This window comes from Lepisosteus platostomus, chromosome 20 (genome assembly GCF_059453375.1).
Source record: "Lepisosteus platostomus isolate fLepPlt1 chromosome 20, fLepPlt1.hap1, whole genome shotgun sequence".
Classification (NCBI taxonomy): domain Eukaryota; kingdom Metazoa; phylum Chordata; class Actinopteri; order Semionotiformes; family Lepisosteidae; genus Lepisosteus; species Lepisosteus platostomus.
Genome location: NC_142630.1, coordinates 6737407 through 6756607, shown reverse-complemented (window position 1 = coordinate 6756607; position 19201 = coordinate 6737407). Strand labels below are relative to the sequence as shown.

At 40.4% G+C, this 19201-nt stretch overlaps 1 protein-coding gene across 1 annotated transcript in view; it reads right to left on the bottom strand.

The window, feature by feature from the left end:
- LOC148644396 (septin-7-like) overlaps positions 1 to 15161 on the bottom strand; it is a 69015-nt gene extending 53854 nt beyond the window's left edge. The window contains exons 1-2 of the mRNA XM_088613915.1: positions 14873 to 15161; positions 6460 to 6559 (exon numbers count right to left, since the gene is read on the bottom strand). Of these exons, the coding sequence (XP_088470041.1) occupies positions 6460 to 6559; positions 14873 to 14911 (139 nt within the window). The 5' untranslated portion in view covers positions 14912 to 15161. The remainder of the gene's footprint in view (positions 1 to 6459; positions 6560 to 14872) is intronic.
- Positions 15162 to 19201: the final 4040 nt, after the last annotated feature.

Here is a 19201-nt window from a genome sequence, read left to right as displayed (position 1 = left end):
CCACTTGCTCTTTAAGACCGCTGTACACAGCTCTGTATGTCTCTGTGCCCACGTACATAGATACCACAGTATTCTAGATGCATGAAATCTAAACAGCGTGCCTTTCTTTGATGTGGTGATCATGGTAAACCAACACACCATGCTGCCGGTAATTTTGGGGAAGAGTCATCGCTGCAATGTGTTGGACAGAGTCGATCTGATTCGCTTGCAAGGCCAGCCAAGCCACCCTGCCAATCTGTATGGCAGCTCAAATTACCCTTCAGGTCGCGCGCGAAGCAGAAGAATAACAATGTTCCACACAGCTGCAACAACATGGCCATTAGACAGCATGCCAGAAGTATCAGGGAATCTCATCTTTCATTCCCGCCAGCTGAAGCATGGGGGACTAGGGGGATACTTCTGAGAAACTCGCATGTTAAGGGAAAACTTGCAGCCATCTCGAGGAAACTGGGGAAAATACAGGAGCTAAAGAGAATGCCAACTTTAAAGCCTGGACAAGTTCAAATGTAGAATGTCAGTTTCAATGTTGTCCATCTAATTTGCTTCTTCAAATACGTTTTTAAAAATGGTTTTTACAAACAGAAAATGTTATCCAGTAGTGAAAACATTTTTAGAATACTACATGACACATGGATGCGTAGGAATAACAGCAATAACAAGAGGAACTGCAGTCCCAATTTCTCAGAATGGCTATCAAATCTCCGTTGCAAAATAAATGTATTGATGGTATCGCAGAATTTTACACATTCGGAATTAAGCACAAAATCGGGAGCTTTGTGTATGTTGCCATGTTGTTGCAAACCACTGGTCTCACCACAGGTGAGAGCGAGAATACACAAGAATGGTGATGTAAGGCAGCCCTTCCTGCTCACTAGTCACTGTAATGACTACTGTAAAGCAATGTGTGAGCGAATAATTATAGGCTGTGCAGAAGACATTTCACCTCAGAACTCTTCCAACGTGACCCATCTGCGGAGTCAACAAGTAAATAGTATTTTTCTGCAAAACCGCCATGAAGCTGAAAGCAATATTTGCATTGAATTGAAAGAGAAGTATTCGCAAGCCTGCTTGTTTACAATGTAATAGTGCCACATATGTCAACGGAAGATTTGTAACCTTGTTGTGAAGCACCGATGATATGGCGCTGCACATACCTAGAACGTTGATCTATTTTGTGATGAGAATTGAAGGTTTTACACGTTGCTGTGTACATTTTACTTTCATTGTGGTCTGAAGTGCCCTCATCAATGCAGATTCTTTGTAACCTCGAAATATAAAAAAGTGTTCCAGTTCCCCTTTAAGGACAGCAAATCTGAACTTGAACAATACCATTGTATTGAGAGTGAGTGATTAAACCTGGCAGAGAGAATGTTTGATCTTGTAACCTGAACTGTAGACAGGAAGGGAAAAAAATTAGGATGTACTAATAATGATCAGAGATATGGAAAGAGGATTCTTTTTTCTATGACTTCATTAGAAAAGAAAGACTTGGAAGTGAGCAATAGGATAATAACTTCTGCGAGACTTGGAATTTAAACAAATAATCCTCAAAGTGCTTAAGAGGTAGTAGGGACTCCCCTCCACCACCACTAATGTGCAGCCCCCACCTGGATGATGCGTCATTTTAGCAGTCCTGAGGGTGACTGGTGTGGTTCAGGACAAAGAGCTTTAGGACATAATGGTGAAAAGGGCTCTTTTCTGTGCTCAGTAGTGCTTTCTGGTAGATCGAGTCAAGATGCTGACAAGAGTGCCAGACTTTGTGGAATTAAGCAGACCAACAACAGCATTTTTAAAGGAGCAACCACAAAGATGCTCAAGCCCCAATCTTTGAATCCAAATTCTAACACCTTATCCATTAGGCCACACAGTCTCCATGGCCTAATGGATAAGGAGAGTCTAACGATATCCAAGATAAGACTCAGACTTTTGTATAACCCACATAGCGGAAACGCCATATATTTGACTCCACATACAGTACCTGTCTGGGCAAACGCCTTTGAAATGAAAAAAATCTTAAGGGAAAACGAAACACACACAATTGCCTGGCCCTTGTCGTTTTAAAGGATATTTCAATATTTTGGTGGTGGGGAGTGCTGGTGATAAGGTCCCTTGTAACCAGTGCTATCAGTCATGATAAGGATGGAATCTCCAGAACAGTGAACAAGGACGATGATTCTTTTATCAGTGAAGAAATGAGGCCCACTCCTGTGGCTACCAGGCCTTCTTTGGGTAAAGGCTGGCATGTCTATAAGGACACTCGCACAGGGAGGTCATAAATACCGCACAGGTAGGAGGCCGAGTATCTTATAGGGGAGGGAAAACTAGAAAGACTACTTAGGAAGTATCTTTCAACAAACATCCCTACAAACTGCATCAGTCAGGCTGAAGCAAAAGGACAGAGAGAGAAAAGGAAACGCAAAATGTTTTTGCTTGTATGTTACAATGCAGTCACACACAGGAAAACCACTCTGAAATTTGATTTCAAGCCAGTCCTCTGCCTTCCTCATTTCTTTTTCCTCTTTGTCATTGTGAACCTAACCATCACTTTCAGAGCTTTTTGGCTGATTCTGAATTTTGCTGAAGATAACTGGCATGCCTGGCTCCCATTATCATACACAGAGTATTTGTTTAACTTTTACCAACCAGTGTTTATTTTCACTCATTTTTCCTCTCAGTTTGAAATTCCCAATTTGTGTTTACCTCTCTGCTGTCATGGGAACAGCGCTGTTGACCCGATCATTATTCATTGATTTCGGAGCCAAACTTCCTGCTCAGCTCTGAGAAACTGGAATCGGAAATTAACCAGAGGGATGGCTTCACTTTACATAACGTGTTGAGAGAGACGAGCCAGAAGGGATATCTCTCCTCATGACTTCAGCATTTTAAATTCTCTATTTACATGGTAACTTAACTCAGATTACTCCCAATTACAACTTCTTACACCTAAAGTGTAAGCAAGCTGTGCAGCTGGAATTTTTTGTAACAATATACTGAAAAATCTTCAGAATACAGGCACAGGATATACCATATACCATATATATATTGAGAACTTCACCAATCAGCAGCCAGTATTTTAAGTACAAATCAAGCCAAGGCCACTGTTAATTAAACAAACTGGAGGGATGTACACACAGAAGTCCTTCACCAAGGTTCATTTTAGCTGCACCAAAGCCAGCATCGACGTTATGCAGTATCATTCATGACTGTTTTGGCAATGAGAGCCGCCCTACCCAAAACAACAGTAAAAAGAGCACTTTATATAGTGCAGCACAAAGAGCAGCTGCCGAAGCTAACTCCAGGCAGACAGGGCTGTTCGAATGTCACGGCTTCCAGCACACTGACATAACATAAAAGGGAATTTTGTCAGGCCGCAGGGAAGAGTACTGTACATCTCCATGGTTCACAGTGGAAAGTCTCAAGTTATTCAATAGAATGGGCTTTAAGTTAAATAAACTGAGCTTGTAAAAATGAGAACACAAGATTACCAATTTTGTTTTGACACACTGCAAGGAAGGAAAACAGAAAAAGAGTGGGGCATAAAGTTTAAAAAGTCAACGCATTGTGTTGTCAGTTATCGCACACTACATAATGCAGAGCTTACTGCTGTAATACACAGTGAATAGCAAAGACACCTGTTTGTGAAGTCTGTGGTATAATTCAAGGATACAAGGCACCATTTTTTAATTTATGTCTAGATTTCAATAATTAAAGAAAAATAAAACTGTCAAGCCGAATAAATTATCTGCCACTTACAAGCCTGCAGCAATATTCTAGAACTGAATCTAAAGGGAACAAGAGCACAGTGAAGTCAATGCAAATGAAGGGAGACCCAGGCCTTGGTACAAGGAAAAATACTCCAGACAGCTGGCAGCACAGAACAGCTCTGCTATCCTTGTGACGACACCTCAGGCCGCTCACTTGGAAGAAACATTTGATGCTCATCTGCCTACTGAGTCTTCCAAACCCAATGTTTAATGGCAGCGTTCTCAGATGTGAGCACATGAGACGAGGTCGCCTCCATGAACACGTGAAAACAGTCAACTTGCCAAAAGGGTTTCATTTCATTTTCTCCTTAGCCTCGGACCAAAGCTGAGAAACTATTCGTAGATGTCACAGAAATTTGTCAGAAACGCCACAAAACAGTTGGCACCTTCATTTAGTGTTAAAATGTGTTAAAAAGTGTTAGAAAACAGCAAAGCAAGAGCACAAAATTCAAAGTGGCCCAAAACCTGATGACACCACATGTCGACAAGGCCGAGCACAATCAGAGTTTTAAGTTATGAACGTAAGATCAAATGTTTGTTATACTAAAGGAACTTTTCTTTAGTTTAAAAAAAATGAGAATTCATGTTTTAGTCGAGTCCCACTATGTTACAGTTTGATAGAAGCGTAAGAGAGAGGTGTTGTAGTTAACTCACAGTTTTTCTAGGCATGCTTTACTGATAAGAACTGTCTGGGTCATGTGAACACACAAGCACAGTAATACATTAACAGAACAAGGAATCTGAAATGGAAGTAACAGAAAGAAGGTTGCACTTTGCCTCATTCTTACCGGTTGATTTTAACATAAAGGACAGGACTGCTTTTCTGAGCATACATTTCCTTATGTCGCATTGCTTTCACATGGTTTTCATGTCCAGATGTGCCACATCTGTTAAATGCATCTCTGGAGGAGTAACAAGGGAAGAATGTTGGATCTGCATTTTGTGTGTTCTTTAACTAAATGCACGGACAGCCAAATGACAACTTTACACTGTTTGTTCCTCCTTCCGGAGAGCTCTTGAGATCATGCTTTAAAAATAAAAATCTGGAGCTCATCTAGGGCCGGGCCAGTGTGTGCATTACAGAGACTCAGTCTCGGGGAAATGCTAGGGCTCAACAGCAGGTTTGGCTCCAGCCTTTCGCACTATCCTTAGGCTATTGATCTGCATGAAGCCAAACATCACAACACCAGCTCCTTTCATCATGCAGAAGGTCTTTCGCAAAACAGCATGTCGAAAAATTGTATAAAAGCAAAAGGAAGAAATGTCTTGACTGGTATATATGAATCCTATTTGTTTATCTCATCCATCTGTAGCAAGTTTTCAGATTTTCTGCTGGTCTTAATAGTGTGTAGCGGTAACTACTACTGATCCTCTTCAAATGCTTCATATAAGTAGGTGTTTCAATCAGGCAGTAGGCAAAGCAGAGCAGTTGCTGCTTCGTTTTAACATTGTATTAACACAATGCTGATTCTGAGTCTGCACAGGGCCACTGTACTAAATGGACTGTAGGTCAGAGCTCTTAAAAAGCACTTAACACCTGCCTTCAGTGGCAGGTCTTTACTAGTAGTGGTGCTTTGTCATAAAAATAATATATCCTGTCACCAGCTGAGGTGGCCTACTGGGTGTGTAAAACCAAAAATGGTACAAAAAAATGAACATGGTTTGTGGTCCTAACAAATGTGAAAGTACGGCAGCCAACAATATGTAGGTGTCCCAAAAGTTAGCTGGATGATTCTAAATAGCAACTGGCTCCAAACAGGCTTGTTCAATGCTGTTTCTTTCTTTCTTTTCTTCCTCCAGCACGTAAAATTATACTGTCATGGTTGCGGCTATTGTAATGTCCTTGCTTGACGAAAACCTCAACTATTTGAACTCAGCAAGCAGTCAAGGAGACTAAATAAAAACAGTGATCTAAAAGAAATGTGACTGTAGACCTGTCTTTGACAGTAGAAAAGGAAACCAGGGTGTCAGGTGGATCTGATACATCACCATCTGTTACAAATTTTTTCCCCATCATCTACAGAAGGAAGTGGGTAAGAGATAGTAAACCACAATTCTGCTAACTATAGATATTTTCAGCAAAACATTTATAGTTTGCATGCTCTTCGCTTAATTAAAAGTTGTTTTAATAAATAAAAAGTAAGGTAACTGGCATAGCTAGAGACACTGCTTCTGTAGAAAGAATGAGAAAGAACATTTGACTACCGCAAACAGACTCCTCATTAAAGATTAGTCAGCCAAAAGCAAACACTGTGATACAGTATAAAGGGAAATCAGCACAGGCAAACGGAAAAGGAAACTTCTTAACTTTGAAGAGTTGGCTCTTTTGAGCACCTTAGCACGAGTTTGCTCTGCAGATACTGTACCCACAGCTGAAGAGGGCCAGAGAGTGGCACACATTTCCTGTCTGTGTTTAAGCTTTTTTGGAAAGAAGGTGAGCTCTAAAAGGTAATTTCAAATGCAAACAGAAACTCCGACAGCTCCGGATGACACAGAGCCTGATGCAGACAGACGATGCCGTGAAAATAGCAAAGCATTCCCCAACTAAACAAAGACTTCAAAGGTATAAAATTTTACAATGTAATCAGCATCTCTAAGAACCATCCTTAACTCAGCTGAATACTGGTTGACAATGACCTTAATATCACATGCAAACCAGTAGAATGGAGAGCAAACAGAAGCATCAAGGACTCACCTACAACCATCAGTGTGAACTCGAAGCCCCTCTTCACAGACTTTCTGTAGACCTGGTTGGGGAGGTTGGCGAATCCAACATATCCCTCCAGATTCCTCTGCTGCAAGACAAAGAAAGTGGCACCATCAGGTGAAGACGTGACGGCTTTTCCCACAAGCACACAGCAGCTTCACAAGCAGCATGTGTGTATTGGATCTGACTCGGACCACAAAAAATCCAATTTGCAAAAGCCTTTTTGATACCGTACGCCATCCTGAAGAAAATACTTTTTAAAGGAAAACCTCATATGCAAGTTATGAACTTTACTTTGTCCATGGAAACAGTGAACACAAACCGACTGCTCTCAAACCATCATCTGTGCAGTATCTGAACTGACTTTTATGTTCTCATAGGTGGTTAAGTGGGAGGGGATTTCATCTACTTTTATGACTTCCAGGACGGCATGAGTGTTTTAATGTGTTATAAAGTACACACCAGCCCCAACTGCGGAGGTCTGTCTTCTAATAGGACTATAAACCAGCTCCAATAAGGTCTGTGTTATAACAAAGTGTTTCGCTACAGCAGTACAGTATATATAAACTCTAGTGACAAGATGTTGAGCTACAGTCGTATACAGCAGCTCTAGCAACAGTGTGCATTAACAGTTGTACACACCAGCTTCAGATACAGTGTACATTAACAGTCGTACACAGCAACTCCAGCAACAGTGTGTGTCAGTCATATACTCCGTTTCCAGCAACAGTGTGCATTAACAGTTGTACACACCAGCTCCAACAAATGTGTGTTACAGTACTATACACCAGTGGCATAGCTTTCAGTCTTGCCTCTGTACTTCACAACTAAGCACTAAATGCCGGTTGGAATTTCAGGTGTCTGTGAAGAGTGAATTTTTTACTCTGAAACTTTTATCTACTTTATTGTTACAGTAAAACAATGAGTCAATGGGGGTAATACAATCCAGAGGTTCAAAGCTGCTGGCACTGATGTTGTTCTCTGGTGCTCACAAAGATTAACAGGTCTGTACAGTTCAGCTCAAAGGAACTTTTTTGTATGGATCAAACTTTCTTTTTTGTTTGGTAAAAGTATAGGTTTCATGTGATTTTAAGCCTTTTGATTTCAAGTCTCCTCTAAGAAATGTGATTCCAGAACAGTTTTTGCATTTATCTGAAATTGCAGTACTTCGGAACAACCACAGGCTTATTTTCTGTGAACAAACAATTGGAAATACTGTCTTTTTTATCATTCCTTGAAGAGCACATCGACATTTGCACAGAACCAGCAGTTTGAAGTAACCCAGAAACAAATTTGCGGTTTCTCCACTGGGCAGAATTTCTTCAACATCCTCAAACACATCTCAGTCTTTGACTATGTTATTTCCCAAGGAATAACAATGTCCATGTCAAAGGCATTGACAGTCAAGCCATTGAACTTCAGTATCAACAGCAAAGTAATTCTGGGGAGACAAGGTGTCCAAACATGAAGTATGGAAGGTTGTAGGAGTACAAATCAAGCCACTCAAGCATGTAGATGAAGGTGAAACCCCAGCTTCCTTGAAGAAATGGCTGGTAGAGATCCTCAGATCACTTACTTATTCTCAAATAGACTCTAAAAGGCCAAATGGCATCCTCTCACTTACAATCTTTGCAATCTAAGCATCAAAAAACAACATATATATTAGTGTCAAGTTTCAAAAAAGGAGGTCCTATTCAAGTATTAAATCTAAAGCATGATTCCATCCCTGTGTGGTTGATACTATGCTGTACAGCCCTTCAGTCAAACAGTGTAATCATCTACAAACTGAATACATTTTTAAATACATACTTATATAGTTATGACATGGATCAATGCTGTTGGAACAATATGCACATTTGTTTTTAAATCTGACCCACTACACATGTTTAGAAAACAAAAAGGTGAGCCATGTTATGGTTCCTACTGTAGAAGGAAACTGAGTGTAAGATGTATAGCTGGTTGAAAAATTGAAGGAACAATGCAGAGGGGTTATACTCAGTCACAGCTGAGGCATTTAGAAACAAATGTCACTAGAGACAAACCATGAGCGTTACCATTAACAGACGTTTTATCTGAAAGAAATGCTGGCATCCACAGCAGTGCGATTGCATTACTTTGGTTTGGCTGTGTTACCGCAGAGATGAAATCACACAACTCCTTACTCAGCCCAAAGCAATCTGTACTTATAATCCAAGGAATCTGCTCCCCAAGTGTGCAACAAACAAGATCACTTGACTCTCGTAATCCTGGTAATTATCTTCATGTCTTGTATAAAAAAGTCTAAACAGGTCTGAGTCCCTCTTTTTATTCCAACACTAACAAGACTCATATCAGCAGGTAAGTAATAAGATTTTTAAAGCAGAACTTTGAATTCCTGAATAACACTTGTGATTTGATACCTGCAAAAACAATCTCTGAGAATATTGTATTATATTTGCCATCTGAACTAAATTATAAGCATGACAGTGCCATTTAGCCCTAGCCTGGTGAGATCAGATGACCTCTCAAGTTCTCAGAGTCCAGTCCACTCCAATCTGCCCCCACAGCAACATAGTGCACTGTTCCAAGTCCAACACTTTTCCTTTTTTCCTTCTGGGTTCATCCATAAAAATCTGTTGTTTTTTTTTACCCTGGCCAGCATCTAGCCTGATTTGGATAGATCAAAGAAGCAACACAAGGCTGGGCCTGACCAGTATGGGGACAGGAGACCTCTGAGGAAAACCAGGTCACTGCCAAGGGGCTGGCAGACCAGTAAATGACACCTCTCCCACTAAGCCACATTTTCCAAACCAGTGTCCCAGTATGGTTACTAGGAACACTGTGCTGTAGAAGGTTCTGTCCTTAAGATGAGATGTTAACCTTCACTACCTGGTCATAAAGTATCCCCTTTAAATGTAAAAAGGCTTGGGGATCCTTCGAGATGAAAATCACTCTATAAATGTAATAATCAACTACATTGATCAAAAGCTCTCATCCAACCCTTGCTTGCGACGGGTGACATTTTATGCGTGACAGAGGGAAGATAAAAGTATTCGGTTTCCTACAGATGGCAAGTCACAAAGATTATGGGTGGGGATCCTCAAAGCCAGACTCACACCACCTTCTTCAGGCTGAAGGTAAGAAGGCGATGAGGCTCCTATGCGCAAACAACATGTAACAGAGTCTGGATCTATATTTGTGGCCTCTTGGCTCTACACCCTATTCTGCACATTAAGTGGAGGCTTTTCTCTAATGCTCCTCCCCTGTTTTTGCTTCTAATACCAATGACTTTATGGAGGGAAGTTCACTTCTTAAAGTTCAACATGAATGAAGGATCAGTTGCCCATCTCCTTCACTCATGTACTAACTAAAGGGAATGTTTTCTTATTGAATTACTTCAGTAGCCACAATATCAAAGGCAGATATAAAATGAGCATCCTTACAATAGAATCTTGGTGATACACCACTAAAACCCCAAACTTAGCAGACGCCTGCTATCTGGTAGCTCTGCCCTACAAATCAAAATCCGTCTTAAAGGTGTTCCTGGGGAAGACAAGGCAGTGCCTAACATTGTCCGCTTTGTGCTACATCTTTCACATCAGCTGCACAAAAGCTTTTCAGACCTTAGTTTTCTGGAGCCATTAATTAACACGGTAAATAATTTGCTGTAATATGTTACAGGTACAGTATGAAATCAAACACAGGAAATCCAGCAGGTTTAAAAATACAATTTATGAACAAGAACAGCAAGACCCATGAGTCATATCCCAGTTTATTAAGCCTTTAATCTTTAGCAAGTTTTTATACCAGCAAGCTACATGTTCCAGGCAGAATCAGCTTAATACCTGTTCAATCTCTTAGGCACCACAAGACATTGTATTTTTGATTTAAAGAGCACAGACTGGCCAGGTACTGAGCTTAATTAATGAAGGCCCTAAAAATATAAACCCTGTGCAGAACAATGTACAACTAACCTTAACCCTGGATTGCAGCTGAAGGCACAGGATGAAATGGGTTGAGGGAATCTGGAACAGCATTTAGCACATCGAGAAGATCAATTACAGGGAACTGGGCACTGGGCTCGGACATTGAGCCTGGACGTCATTCATTGGCTATTGAAATAGAAACTTTCAATTTTCAAGGAAGACCAGGGTGAAGTGATCGGGTAGGTCCTCCAGATGGAAAACTGTGGCAGTGCAGTACAGTGGGACAAGGCACTAAAAACGGGATGAGCACACATCTCCTCAGTCTCGTCTCACCCCGTCGTGGGCCAGTAATCCGAGCCGATTAACAGATGGTGACCCCAAAATGCAAGAGTATAAAAGTGGAAGAAATCCTACATTTATTTAAAATTGTGTAGTTGATACATAAGTACTTATTTTAAAGCATTTGGGGAAAACTGCCAGCAAGAACTGTAAGCATTAAAATTATTGGAAACTTAAGTCACTGGGGAAGAAAACTAAGTTAAAGCTAAAACAACCTCACATTTTAGATCCTTTAAATATGATCACTGAAAGGATGCACCCGCTCACAGGTAGTTATTTTTTTACATCTGTCAGGCCTGCAGAAATATTAAGTGTGTCAGGTTTATCAAACAGCTGTAATAGTGAAATTGACAACTGAAGATAAGGTTGGAAGACAGGGCACACACAGAATCCCTGGGGCTTCTGAAAGCACCTTCTTACCACTATCATGACCCTCATGAGTGGAAAGCCTTTCTTTCTCACTGGGTCAAAATCAATACACTCCCACTCCTCCTGGCCTGGCAAGCCCCCTTCTGATATGCTGATGGGTCTTTAAAGGCAGGAAACTAGGGACTTTGCATCGAATACCTCTGCACCAGACCTTGGGATGAAAAGACATCTCTGCACACGATCCTTTTGGTATCAAACCCAGACCTGTTTTGTGGGTTTAATTGCAACTTACTTTGCTACCTATTAATCATAGGTGATGAATTATCCAAACTCATGTGCTTACAAATATTTTGTGGTTGGGTACAACTATCCAAGTACCATTAGCCCTGATGGAATGTTTCATTGCTGTTGTTTTCAGACCACAAATATGCTTGGATTTGTGAAAGCAAAGATGTGACTCATTCACATTAGATTTTGCATCATAAGCAAGTCATTGCAATGTAGAACAACACCAAGATAGTAATGGGACAACAAGAGCAAAGAATAACGTGGTATCCTTTGGGTACAATAATTATACATCAGAGCCAAGAATTCTTTAAACAAGTTTATTGTTAAAATCAGAAACTACTACAAAGTTATTCAAGAGGCCCAGGACTACCTTAATGTCAGATTCTATCGTCACTCAAAACTGTCACCACTTTTAAAGCTCAGCCTCGGGTATTGTTTTGTTCAAGTGCACAAGATCAGCTGCTACAAAAATGTAATAAAGAATCGTGACCGCTACTAACTCCAGGGTAAATGACAAGACAGTGCATTTATGTCATTTTTAACCACAAAACCCATCTCATCCCATGACTGAAATGTTTTTGTTGAGCATTTCCCCAAAAGTGCTGAATTAACCAAAGTGGCAAAGTAACAGAAACCAGTAAGATATGAAGCGCAATTAAATAAACCTTCAGTGAGTTAGGTGGCAGTAATCAATTACTGAGTGTACTGTGCTCTGTGTCAAACACATTACCAAACCAGAACAGTACATTTCTGAGGGACCAGTTACACTTTCCCCAAGAGTCACTCTACCACACCAGGAGAAAAATGTTCAATGAAGACCATTAAGCAATTTTTTTTTACAAACTCTGGGCGATCAGTTGGTCAGTGCTGACAGAAATAAGATGAAATAATAACCTGTGTATGAGAGAGGGCTCTTACCTGGTTTGCCAGAAGGCCCTTTACCATTGAAATACTTCACAATTATAAAGTTGGAGGATTTCAAATCCTACAGCAATAATCTCTGGATTCCACTAAGACAATGTGTTTTGTAGTAGTGGATTCAGCTGTGTTTCTGTCTAGTCTTCTCAGCTTGTTTTGCACGTTTGCACCATTATTTGAATGAACTCTGAATGCCATCTCTGTATTGGAATGGCAAAGTGGAATCACTCACGGGTATAACTAACTTTGTTCCTTAACGGACATCTCTGTGCCTCAAAAGGCCACTATTCAGGCAGGCATTGTTTTCTGCAATAACAAAGTTTGAAACAGGTCCCACACAACTGTAAGTGATAGTTAACCATCCAAAATATTTTTTAAGGGAAGTCTAAAGGTCTTCAAAAGTCTCATGGCTCCTTCCTACAAGCCACAAACTGACATGCATAGCCACAAATGTCAGCAGTCAATACAGATACCTTACAGCAGATTGAAACCTTCATCAGTTTGAACTTGGCTTCAGATGCTGTTTCACTTCCTCTCACCAATGCATTGTTCTGTAATGTGCCTTTGTTGCTGGGTTTTGTACAAATGAGCCCCAGGCTGAATGCAATACATCACAGCTCACTGAGTGCCAGGAGAGACGGTCCTTTATGTCAATGCTTGGCATCTACCACTGGCTTTGTGGCACGGGGGAGTCAGGGGTGGTAAGGACGAGCTGAATTCAGTCAGCCTGTTGTCAAACTGACTGACATCCAACTCTCCCACTTGCTACACAACAGCCCAACTTCCAATATCATTTCCTGGCCACTGAAGACTAGAGGAATGCACTGTGCCCACCGACATTAAGAGAATGTCATCTGGAATAAGACCTCAGCAAGAAGATAACCAAAACGTCTTAATTCCCCACTATAAACAGATAAATAAATCTCCACTGATCAATTTATGGGAAACTCCCTCGACAAAGGGGACATTTACAAGCCGTTCAAGGACCCAGTCTATGTACTTCGAATTGTTTTTTAAAAAGCTCAATATGAATTAAGTGCTCCATGTATCCAAACTAATCCCATTTGATTTCTGTTACTATTGTGTGCGTGATCTATCTATAATGAAATATGGAATAATATTTTTGAATAGAATTGCAAAACCTGATCTCCAGTCTCCCTACGTCTTTTACAAACATGGACACACTCATAAGCGAGTTCCTCATTTTTTTTCCCCATGTATCAAATATCAAAGCGCAAGTAGACTGCTCTCGGCGCAGAAGTGGGCAACTTATATTAGACAGTTTAGGAACATTATTCTGACCCTGAGAATTAGTTCACAGGAGACTATCCAAAATAACTGTCTAGCGCCTCTTTCAGTACAGAAGTCACCGCACATGACGATCTGACAAATCGCATGTAACAATGATTAGCCTACCTAAAGACCCCCCCAAATAAAATCATCAGACAACAGTATCGCACTTCCAGTTCTGTTTGACATGGGATACTCCGAAATAGGTACATGTTTGTTAACATAACACAGCCATATCTAGTACAAATGGATAGGAGCTAGTGCACACCTTTGTGAGCAAACCCAAAGTTTTTTACTTGATTTGCGTGTGGCCCATCGAGACACATGGACAAAACGGTTAAGAGAAAATAACACCCATTGCTGAAGGGCAAAAACAGAGTTCAGAGCCTTGAAATCAAGCGCGCTGTAACACGCCAATCCACCTGTACCCGAGAACTGGTTTAATGGTAGAGCGAATATTTAGTACTGGCGTGTTTTAAAGAAACTTAATTGAACCGTGTTGATTGCTCGGATGGTGACGACTCCGTCATTTCGGTTTTCACATCCTGTCAATAACGTTTTTAAGATTTATTTTGGAGCTCTCGCATCTAAAATCCCCGCAAGACGCGGTCTGGCGAGAGCCGGTCGTCTCCCACGCAGAGGCGGCCTGGCAGCCGGATCCAGTCCGCTTCCTCTGGGAGGCTCCTCGCGGTCGCCCCGGTTGTCACCACCGCGGGCACCCGGGCAAACCAGCCCCGGCACCAGCTGCGATTTCGCCGGCAAGCGGCCGAAACGCGGGGCTGTCCGCAGCTGCCTAATCTGCCCGATAGAGCGGAAACGCGCTCGGTTCACCGCGGCAGAAGCGAACGCTGAGCCCGCAGAGTCGCCCACTGTCTCACTGAGAGTCAGCAGGATGTTTCTGTGATGGATACCGCCTAGCCTGAAGACGGGGCGGCGGGGCGGGGACGCTTCATCCTGCTCCAACCGACCCCCACCACCGGGCCCAATAATCATCCATCAGCGCGGTTCGGCGACACGCTGACTTGCCGCTTTGCGACCACATCTGCGGCTGCCTGCCTCGAACGCGCTCCCCGGCCAGGGGGGGAAGGCGCCTCTTGAGCGGCCGGCCGGTGGGGCGTGTGAGCCGCCTGCAATGGAGGATGTGCCGTCTGCCTGTTGGCCACAGCCACCTTGCCACCGCGTTCTCTTCTCTTCTCACGGTCAGGCGCCCGTTCTCCGACTCCGGAGTGCACGAATCGTGTGCACGAAATACCAAGAAAACAACAAGCTTCTAAATATATATATATACTTACCGCTATGCTGGAAACTGCAGAATCGGGTCTCTCAATCATTTTACTGTAACAGCAGCAACCCCAAATCCAAATAGATCAGGCATAAAAAAGAGCAATCTTCTTTTTTTTTATTTTAATCGTTTTCTTCGGGTTTGCAGCTGTAACTCTGGAGATTATTTCTGAGGATGTGTGGGAGATTCCGAACGGATTCTAATGAATGAAACCCAAGGAGGGAATCCCCAGGTAACACTATAGCAAGGCAGAGGCAGAAAATTGGTATAATGTAGCGATCTGGAAGGCGGAGTTTTGCCCCCTCCCTTGGACTATCTCTTCGATAGGCTCGAAAAGTCTCGGCTCGGCCTGCCATTGTGATGTCACAAAGAATTAGCCAGCCCTCCGCATGTGATTGGTTCCAAGAGGGGAGGCGGCCCACAGACAGGAAGACGTTTCGAATTGCCTGATGGGATTTGAGGTTTTCTCCATCTGCCTGGTCGTTTTAAGGGCTAATGCATACTAGATTGCACGAGTTAAAACAGTCAGGACCTCAGGTCTGGTTGTCAGGACACGGTCACTGAAAACACCATTCACGACTGCAGATGTTCCTATAGATAAATGTACGGCTGCGTCTACATCTACAGCATTTTGCACTTATGCTCACCATCATAAGTATCATAAGTATAAAATATAGCAGAAGTATCTATATTCCTGTAAATATACTCTTACACATAGGAACAAGTAATAGGTTTATTACTTGTTCCTATGTGTAAGGAACAAGTAATAGTACTCTTACACATACTCTTCAAACACCATCATGATGAATTCTGAAAAGTGTATCGGGCTGTATTATGGAGAAGACTGCATTATATACGAATTTCAAGGCACTGTTGTGCGTTACCTGCACAAATTATATAATTGTATGAATCTAATGATTGCCACTTTGAAGCAAAATTCAATTGAAGGTACTTGTTAGTTTAAAGGACTAGTCATTAATCCTTTATTTTGATATAATTTATTTTGCCATTGCTTATGTAGCTCTTGAAGTTGTATTGTTTTGCAAACTCGCCCCCTTGTGTAAGTATTTATTAATGTCTTTCAAGAAGCTCGTCAGCCATGTGTAACGATGGCAAATTATCAAGGTTTAGGATAAAAGTACTATTACCTGGGATATATTCCAATCTCTCAGCGTAAGAATAAAGTTCACATAGTGCGGAAATAAAGTTATCTAACAAGTATATAAAAAAATATAGAAAAGAATGTATTTAAAATGACATGTCAAACAAAATCGTTTATTTAAACAAGTACTGTAAATATGAACCCCAGCCGAAAAAAAAACATAAACATAATTCATTAAAGAAAGTTATTTATAAATTATACATTGATAACCGATACTTTTTTCATAATATTTAGATTGGTTTAGAACAACTCAAAGAGAACACGTGAGCGTATACTCGTGTGCAATAAGAGACTGTCCACAATGTACAGAATGGACCACGCAGGATTAAAAGCAGGAAGCAACATTTCAGAATTTTGGGCTTATATTAAAATGTTGCTTCCAATGGGGACCCGGGTGCCCAAGTGATGAATTTTACGGTCTTAGCTTTTTGGAAATTGAATTAAGTCATAAAATTAATATAATGGATCTAAGGGACCAGATTAATAATAGATCATATTGAATTTACTGTATACGTCAGAGGTATTCAGTCTTGATTTCTGCCGGGTTCCTGAAATCCTCTTTACGTGAGGAACCAAGAGATAGGAGTTCAGATGGACCCATCTTCTTCCTCCAGACCTCAACCTCCTTGAGATTTGTTTTCCATAGAGATATCATCTTTACTAAGATGTATTTCATATCTGATCTAACAAAAATAAATGTTTAAGAAGATGAAAGACTAGTACAAAAATTTTATTTTCTGGTGTCTTATTTTATTAAACCTTATTAAACCTATTAAACCTGGTCCATAATCAACATAATGATGAAAAGAACTATTCTGCTAGTCATGAATCATGCGGCTCTTTCACTCTTTCATTCATATTTCACTCATATACACATTCATATACGTCTGTGAAGCTGAGACGAGTATGAAATATGTCTCCTTTCATTATCAAAGATAGATATATAGTTGCATTCTAAATGTTCTCCAATGTATTTTAAGAAATAGCTCAAATATTCTATTACATTACAAACACTACACTATATAACTATGTATAACTATGTAACTATTTTGTTTTGTTTGTATAAGTGGTAGGAACCCATAGATTTGCAACTCCTACCTCGTAGGGATTCTGGCAGCTAAGACTACAGCAGAAAAAAGGGGGAATACAAATAGTTAAAAACAAACAAGATGCTTAAGACGATAGCGAAATTCGCAACATACAGTAACACCATTATTGTCAGAAACAAGTGACCTACAGTTATTAACAAACTGGATGGACGTAGTTTTAAATTGATATAAAGGAATTCACAGCAAACAAAATATTCCACCGATGAATTAAAGCATTAAATGTTAAGAATAGGACACAACAAACTATTAAACAGGATTCTAGTTAATTTTAAAAACAGCAATAGCGTTTAGGCGACCTCCAGTGGTCATTTGTACTCATTTAACGTTTTTGGAAATCGATCTGTCTGAGGAGGGACAGTTCAAGAAGTTCAAGTTTATTCAAGTCTGTAGCAGACAATAAATGAGTTGTAGGGAATGTTTCTTTCTTCTTACTCCTCAAATAAGATGACTTCTTCTATGAAATAATCAGTTGAAAAAATACTCTAATATAATTATAATATAAATACAATATTTGCAACTTTTGTGAAGTGCAGGAAAATTGATAGTGGTATGAATGTTTTATTTTACTGTTCATACTCCTGGAACTTGATGGATTATGGGAAGAAACCAGCTCTTCAAGTTTAGTGTTCATTATAATATACAAATTGATAGAAAGAAAGAGAACAGTGATTCAGATCCATTTTGTAATTTATTTAAAACACACTTACATTGACACTTAGAATACAAACAGCCACACGGGTTATATTTTTCAGGTGAATTAACAATGTGAGTGGACCTACATGTCTCTCCTACACAGATAAAAGATTCACTTTAAGGCAGTTGAAATATTTAGGTCTGCCCTGGGGAGTTTTTTTTTTAAAGAAATTATTCACATTATTAGGTACATTTTTAGGTTCTCTGGTTCTTTTAAGAACAGATTTCACTAAAAAATGCCAAAAGGTCACTACAAGCTGATGTACCTCAGTCATCTTCGGGTGACACATTGGAAAACCTGTCACACAAAGATGACTGAGATGCATCAACAAAACGAAAGCAGAGATCAGGCAGGCCTGCACTCATCTTTGACCTTTTTCTGCAGTTTAACACATGTGGCTGGCCACAGTGCTGCCTGATACTAACATAGGAGCCAGTTCAGAATGTGTCAGACATGATGCATAAAAAGGGGAAAAAACATCACTGTGTTTTAAACATTTCGTAGTGCTTTTTAAATAAAATATAATTTTAAGTTTTTATTTTCTTACACTAGACAGAAAGTAAGAGCCTGAAAGGTAATTAAACATTGTGGTAATACTAATGTGTAAAAAACTGTAGCCAATTTTGTAGTAAACCTCCAGTTAAATATGATATGATTTCAGATGGACTCACCTTCCTCCACAGGTCTCAATTTTATTGGTTTCGAAAATCTCTTCTATACAACAAGGTTGTATACCTCTTCTATACAACCTCTTAAGTTTTACCTAAAACGTTCCTGAGGTTTAATGGTGTTGCACAAAACACTGCAGTACTGGTCAGCAGCCTGGATCAGGGTTAGAGAGTCTGTAGAGAGTCATTTGAGGTGTTTTAGATAGCCTGGGTGTGATCTTAGTACAGAAAACAGAAAGTGAAAATATAGCTCTTGAAAAATAATAAGAATCTGAAACCTTTTTAATAAAATGTTATTAACATTACTATCCAACCCACTAGACACTGATAACAAAGTTAAAGAAGCTGTACTTTCCTAGAATCACTTCTCTCTGTGGGTGGTACAGTATGCATTCTGACCTACTGTGAATATGAGGTACTGTCTTAGATCAGGCTGCAGATGGTCATAGTCACGTTCTGGTCTGAGAGAAAGCAAACAGAATGGCACAGCCTACACTTACGCTTCTAGCTGCCCACATCTACCTTATATACTGTATAAAAAATATCTGCCTTTCAGCTACCTAAATGCTGATTGGAAATGGTCAATGAAGTACTGGTAACAGCTGACTTATATTGATGTGATGGGCATCCAGAATTTGACCCTGATGTCGTTTACCCCTTTTATCGCTGCGCATCTTAATTGTAATCAGCTTCAAGTCACAACCAT